Source organism: Venturia canescens, chromosome 6, assembly GCF_019457755.1.
Source record: "Venturia canescens isolate UGA chromosome 6, ASM1945775v1, whole genome shotgun sequence".
NCBI lineage: Eukaryota > Metazoa > Arthropoda > Insecta > Hymenoptera > Ichneumonidae > Venturia > Venturia canescens.
Genome location: NC_057426.1, coordinates 13,594,133 through 13,601,005, shown reverse-complemented (window position 1 = coordinate 13,601,005; position 6,873 = coordinate 13,594,133). Strand labels below are relative to the sequence as shown.

The window sequence follows — 6,873 nt, the reverse complement described above, 5'->3', positions numbered from 1 at the left end:
TTCGGGACCAGATGCAGGAAGAATCGAACCGAAATGACCAATCGTCTCGTCGCCAAATTATTTTCAAAGACTCGGTTCAAGAAAACAACTGAACTATTTGAAAGTAAAGAAACATTAGCTATGCGACATCTCGATGAAACATATTTTTTTACCAGTCGTAAAAAAAGGCCGCTTTATTCGAATAAGTTTTGATGCGGTAAATATCGTTAAAATAGTGGCTGATTTGACTCGGAAATTTCGAAATTCCGGTCATCACAGGACGGATTGGTCGGACTGTCATGGCCTTTTCCTGTTCACGCTTGTTCCGACGAAGACGTGAGCTTACGTTATAGGGTAAGAAATAAAGATCGTTCGATTGCAAAAAAGCATCGTTCGAGCGTCGGTTAGTGTTTTAAGGTGTTGGTTTAATAAAAACGATTCGAAAGTGACTCAATTTTAGGATATTTCCGGGTTAGTTCGTGCTATTCGAGTTGTTACTCTGGCAATACACATGTGTGTTCCCCGCATGGCCACATGTTTTTTCGTTGTTATTTCATTTTATAATGCTCCATTAACCAGTTTTGCTCATTTTCTAAACCGAAGCACGGGTTAAAAAGCAGTTTTGAGTGAAGTGAAGACCGGCTAATAATTCGTATCTTTAATTACAATTCGTGATTTCGAAGTGATTGAAACGGAAACTAACCACAATTTTTGCTCTTTGTGATTTCCCACTAACGATGGACCTCTGATCAATTATTGAAATATTCAATTGATTTCTGAATCGAAGTTATCGACAATTTAAAATTGACGGGTTTGATAAATAAAACGATTCTTTTAAGATTGCAACTTTTTCTTTTTTTCTTCCATGCACAGGTAAATCATGGCGGAAGAAACATTTGACGATGTGGTGATGAGCAACATGGACACAGCGCCAGCCGCGCTGTCTGCCGAGCTACCGGAGATTAAATTGTTCGGACGTTGGAACTGCGAGGATGTGCAAGTCGGGGACATGTCCCTCCAGGATTACATCGCTGTCAAAGAGAAAAATGCCAAGTATTTGCCTCATTCAGCCGGACGTTCCGCTGCTAAACGTTTCCGTAAAGCCCAATGTCCCATTGTTGAGCGTCTTACCAATTCGCTCATGATGCACGGACGTAACAATGGCAAAAAACTCATGGCTGTCAGGATCGTCAAACACGCTTTTGAAATCATTCATTTGCTTACTGGCGAAAATCCTCTACAGGTAATCGCACCTTTCATTACTTCACAATTTTTAATAGTCACTAAATTTTGAATGTGCAAGTATTTCTCATTATTTTGCTCATCACACTATTGATTGGGAAAAAAAGTTTTATCTCGTTTCAATCCCCAAGTACCTGAAAGACGAATATACACTTCTCTTTTAATCAATCAAAATAACGACGTTGAAGTTCGCAACATGGAGTCCAATGAAATTAATGAGAACAGCATTTGTAATTCACCAATTTTTTATTTCACGAATCACTGATGTAAACTGAAAAACAACGAAGTGTAAATTAGGCATGTAACAGAATTGAAGAATTACTGGAATCGTTAAAGAGTTTTGTCAGACCATTTCGTTGGACTCCAACTTTGCAAACTTCAGTGTCATTCAAAATATAGTTAAAGACTCTTCCAAACTTTTCACGCAAATACAATATTTTACAGATATGTGCTTCTGCAGCAACCAAATTCTTAATGTGACAAATACTTAATGGTTTCTGAGATTCAGATTTTTAGGCAATGTCCATGTTTTGTTAATTACTTTGTCATGTTTTTCAACGAATTCGTTCTTAATCCAGATAATATGTGATGAAGTAAAATTCTGCTATTTTTCATTCGTCAATCTCCTACTCTTTTTGACTATATCTTTTTTTGTAATTCATGTTATCCCATTTTCAATTGAGTTCAGCTGATATCCGTAACTCAATACTCTAAAAGATTTGAATCTTTACCAAAGAAAGAAAAGCGAGTCGCATTCAAATGTAATAGGACTGTCGTTTCCTATGTTTCGGAATCTTTTTTCATTATTGAATGGTGGGTAGTTGAAATATGAAACGGGAGCGCTGAAGTTTTCTGATGAATTTCTCTGGCTTTGCGATTTCCTATTTCCTGCGGAAATCGAATTTCTCATTCATTTTGACTTATGAAAAAAATGTCAGAACCTGCTTTGTTATTCATAAAGATTTACTGACTGATTTTCACATATTTTGACCAGTTTTTTCCATGTGATTGTGTCATCAATATTCATCAATATTTAGAGGCGGGGAATAATTGTAAAAAATTTTTTTCTTACCTCAGATTTTGGTGACAGCGATCATTAACTCTGGTCCCCGTGAAGATTCGACGCGTATCGGACGTGCTGGTACCGTTCGTCGTCAAGCGGTCGACGTGTCGCCGCTCCGTCGTGTAAACCAAGCAATTTGGTTATTGTGCACGGGTGCGCGCGAAGCCGCCTTCCGCAATATCAAAACAATCGCCGAGTGTGTTGCGGACGAGCTCATCAATGCCGCCAAAGGTTCATCGAACTCTTACGCGATCAAAAAGAAGGATGAACTTGAGCGTGTCGCTAAATCCAACCGATAAACATTTCTCGTCTTCGCATTAATAAACAAAACAACAAAAACATTATACTTTTATGACGTACATGTGGTTTTCTTTTATCAATTTCACTACCTTAAAAAACAGTTCCCGCGCGTGATTTTAACGATTTTTAACACTCACTCACAGTTTTTCACCTTCGATGCCAAGAAGAACCAGATAATCACTTATTTTGAAAAAATATTTTGATGCACTAAATATTTATTAACACCATCACTTCGCGCACATTTATTGTTACGAAACTTTGATGTCCTGGATTGCGAATCATTGCTGAAATATATCGGTTTTTGTGGACCTACTTCACAAAAAGACAAACGATTTTGTGTATCGATGATGAATATTCATTGAACAACTAGCGACAACTCGCAACATATGCTTTTCGAAATTCGACTAAACGTTGTATTAATAATATCAAGCGATATTTTTACGTATGGCTTCCGCAGTTATCACCATCGATAATAACAACACAAGGGTAGAAGACGCTCTGAACCATCATTAAGGATTGTCTTAAAGATTGAAAAAACGTTTGCTATCTGCAAGTGAATGCTCTAATTTTGGAAATCTTGAATCATCAGATCTTTGAAAATGAATTTTTTTCAACGTTTTCTAAGCAAAAACACAATTTTTTTTAATTAAAAGTTTCAATCGAACGGGAATGAGAAAAGTTCGAGATTGTACAGTTATTCTTATTATATAGAAACATTGTACATATTTTTATCACTTACAATAGATAATGAGTTATCGTTCTCGTTTCCCTACAATCTTGGTGAATATTTTTTTTTTACTTAGAAAATTTTCAATTATTTAATGAGCTTAATCGTCTTTTGAAGTTACGCCAAGAAAAACGTTCGGCTAGAGAAACTGCAAATGTTGAGATGAAATTTGGACTTTATTGTTTAACGGTAATTTTAAAGATAAATTCTAGCGTTTAACGCTAGGGACGCTATGGTTGCTCAACTGGTGGCGCCATCCGCGATAATTTCCCGTGGTAAAAAGTTTATCCAATTATCATTGGCCAATAAAAACAAAAATACGGAGTGAAGAACACATTATTGGACGATACAAGTTTTCCGCAAGTTATTTATTGAAAAGGATCGTATTTTTACGTGCTTAGTTCGCAGGATCTTTTTGATCCACAGAACAAGAATGGCAGGCGTTTTAAAAAAGGTATGAATTCTAGTCCTTGACTAAGTCTTATGAAATCTACGGAGGTCTCTCGTTTCTAATGGTTATGTAATGAAAATACAAAATTTTCTGCTCAATCAAACATAACCTCGAATACATCCATTTTTGACATTTACGAAAATATTGTCCGGAGCAACTCAAGAGACATCAACTTTTCGTATTTTTTCGGTGTTTTAGACAACTGGATTAACGGGATTAGCCGTAGCGAAGAATCCGCATTACAATCTTGGAATTCTTTACGACAAAATTTTGCGAACCCTTCAAAAACTACCTAACGATTACGCATACAAAATTCACACTGAAAAACTTATCAAAGAACGGGAGAGCATTATAAAGACGGTAAGCAGCTGAAGGCTTTTTTCGTTAACATTTCAAGTTTCAAATTAATGAGACAAAAGAAATTTATTTATAAGTAAAATTGATACTCCTTTAATAGTGTCCAAAATGAGTTTTTCAAAAAGCTCACAAAGAATGAGATCAAGAATAAAAAAATGAACCTACTTAGAAACCTGTGTGCAATCAAAATTCATGCATTCATCTTTAAGGATATTATGGTGGGCAGTTACTATGCCGTCGGCTGTCACAAATTATCTATCATGGTTTGATTACTCAGAAACTTCATAAAAATGCACCCAAACTGTCTTTTTTAAAAAGAAGGCAAAAGAATTTGTTGCCAAGGGAATTTCAAATTTGACTTATAATAATATTTGACATCTTCCATTGAAAATAAGTACCAGGATTATTCGTCATCGGAATTGATACACATTTCAAAATGTCATACTACTAATAAAGAGCAACTTTTTTTTTTTACTCACGAGTTCCTCAATTTAAATCAGAGTTCACCTGGATATTTTTTTAAATTCCCAATTAAAATATTCAAAATAACCAATTTTTAGCCAAGTGTTACGATAACTTTTTATGTATGAAAACCAACGTGCAAAAGAATGAAAAACTATTTAATGCATAACGATAATAAATATAATTTTAACAGCTCTCAAAGGCTGGAACGCAGAGTAACAAGTAAAATAGATTATTTATGAGTTTGAAATCTATGAATTTGCCTCAGACTCCTAACATTGCTGAAGTGGAGAGAAAAATAGCGTGCGGGCAGATCGAAGAGCTGATAGTTCAAGCGGAGAATGAACTGATTCTGGTCCGAAATATGGCAGTATGGAAGCCTTGGGAGCCATTGCAAGAGACAGCGCCGCCTCATCAGTGGTCTTGGCCGCCCCACAAATAAAAATTTTTAGGTCTCGTAGACACATGTATATAAATGAGACACAAAAAAATTATAATATAAAAATCCATATGAATGAATGTCAATCGACGATCTCATAAAAGCAGCAAGATAGGAAAATTGTTTCTTTCTCAATAGTACCATATCGTCTTTCCAGTATTTTTTCTCCTTGACGCTATTTCTACGAACCAACATTACGAATAAGGACATCATTATAATGACGAGTTTGACTCGAAGAGTTCTGTGAAAGCCTCGGAGAACGAGATTCGCTTGCAATATTTGTTTTTTTTTGTTGTTAATTTCTTCACGCTTTTCGTCCCAACCAGTTCCTCAATCCTGCGCGTACACTTTGGAAAGTTTAACGCTAATATAGCGACACGATCGAGACATCGATACTTTCACGTCATTTTACGTTCATTCGGAACAACATTTTTTTCTATAAAACTCATTTCATCGCAGATTATTTATCGAAGAAGGAAACATCAGTTTCAAAGGTGAAAATATAGAATGAAATAAACGATTCTTCTTCTGAAGGTGAGACACAAGTCAGGACCTTCGTTATAAGAATTATTACTGTTGATTACTTACTCGAAAACTGCAGTTCAAAATCTCCGGAGCTAACTTCTTTAAACAAATTGTTGAAATGTTCTCGTTATATTTGAATCACAAAAGATAAATGATTAGTGACAGCACTGACAGTATCAAGTGATTTTCTAGAAAAACTTATGATCGATAGTTATCAACAATAGAACGTCAAACAACGAAAAAAAAGAATAATCATAATAAATGGAAAATCTTATTATTTGGGACGAAAAAATGATGTCGTTCCTTGAGTGACAAAGATAATTAGTAATCAGACAGGGGGATCGAGAATGTAAAGAGAAACGATCGTGCAGCTCATCTGGATGGAAAGTGTGCGAGATTGAGTTATCTCTGATTCGTTCTGGTGGGTCAGTTGTAATAACAATGTTATTCTCCACCGCAGTGCGGGCACTGCAAAGAATCAAGGATGAGACGAGTAGAGGGGAGGAGGGGAGGGAGGAAAGAGCATTAGTACATTTCCAAGGAGTGTATCTATAAAAGAGTTTCATTCGTTTCGAACGCAAAGGATTTCAGACAGCGGGAGATTTTCTTGGGCAAACGTCTCGTCCTTATTGCCAATCCTGATTGCATTATTACGCGCGTGTACACACAATGATCGGGAGAAAGGAGAAGATCTATTTAAAAAGCATCTGGCTCGGGATCTTTTTTCCATTATTTTTTCCTACCCCATTTTGTCTCCATCTTTGCTCAATTTAATTGTTATTATTATTTGCGTTCTTCCCGACAAAATGATGCAACTATTTGGTTTTTTGCTCGTCGTACGTTTTATTGCTTTCTTGTAAATATCTTTTTGTAGCTTGGGTGGCTGAGCCACCGTCGAATCGCCAAGCATTGCATCGAACTCATCCAGAAATTACCTTCCCCATCTGTCACAATTTGCAACACCGACGTGGGAGGTTTTCACCGGAAATTTAATTGGGGACAAATTAACCTTTTTTTGCCTCCCGAACTTTTATTCGGATTTTCACTCACAGCAGAGCCAAAAAAATATCGAATAAAAAAACGAAACGCTTTTAAAAAGACTATTGGAGTTTTTGTGATTTTATAGATATTCTTTTTATACCGTTTTTTTAGCAGCTACCTCAGAGGACGAATTTTATTTCGCAGTTGCGATAATAAAGCATTCGAAAATTGGAAAAAACCCGTTCTTAATTTTGAATCCGATTATTTATTGAAAATTACTGACGAGAGTTTGAAAAATTATCGTAAATAACGCGAAGGTTATCATGGAGAATGTTGATAAAAAAAAT

At 35.9% G+C, this 6,873-nt stretch overlaps 2 protein-coding genes across 2 annotated transcripts; both read left to right on the top strand.

Annotated features, from left to right (window-relative positions):
* Nucleotides 1-206: 206 nt before the first annotated feature.
* LOC122412136 (40S ribosomal protein S5) lies at nucleotides 207-2,628 on the top strand. Its single transcript, XM_043421461.1, has 3 exons — nucleotides 207-333; nucleotides 853-1,222; nucleotides 2,299-2,628. Exons 2-3 carry the CDS (start codon nucleotides 860-862, stop codon nucleotides 2,581-2,583), a joined length of 648 nt encoding a protein of 215 aa, XP_043277396.1. The 5' UTR covers nucleotides 207-333; nucleotides 853-859; the 3' UTR covers nucleotides 2,584-2,628.
* Nucleotides 2,629-3,602: 974 nt separating this feature from the next.
* ND-13B (NADH dehydrogenase (ubiquinone) subunit ND-13B) lies at nucleotides 3,603-5,140 on the top strand. Its single transcript, XM_043421462.1, has 3 exons — nucleotides 3,603-3,765; nucleotides 3,961-4,122; nucleotides 4,850-5,140. Exons 1-3 carry the CDS (start codon nucleotides 3,745-3,747, stop codon nucleotides 5,021-5,023), a joined length of 357 nt encoding a protein of 118 aa, XP_043277397.1. The 5' UTR covers nucleotides 3,603-3,744; the 3' UTR covers nucleotides 5,024-5,140.
* Nucleotides 5,141-6,873: the final 1,733 nt, after the last annotated feature.

Excerpts from the sequence above, each read along its gene's own strand:
- LOC122412136 (XM_043421461.1), top strand. The coding sequence starts at position 860 with ATGGCGGAAGAAACATTTGACGATGTGGTGATGAGCAACATGGACACA. Across the intron at positions 1,223-2,298 it reads CTGGCGAAAATCCTCTACAG|ATTTTGGTGACAGCGATCAT; the intron begins GTAATCGCACCT and ends TTCTTACCTCAG.
- ND-13B (XM_043421462.1), top strand. The coding sequence starts at position 3,745 with ATGGCAGGCGTTTTAAAAAAG. Across the intron at positions 3,766-3,960 it reads TGGCAGGCGTTTTAAAAAAG|ACAACTGGATTAACGGGATT; the intron begins GTATGAATTCTA and ends TCGGTGTTTTAG. Across the intron at positions 4,123-4,849 it reads GGGAGAGCATTATAAAGACG|ACTCCTAACATTGCTGAAGT; the intron begins GTAAGCAGCTGA and ends AATTTGCCTCAG.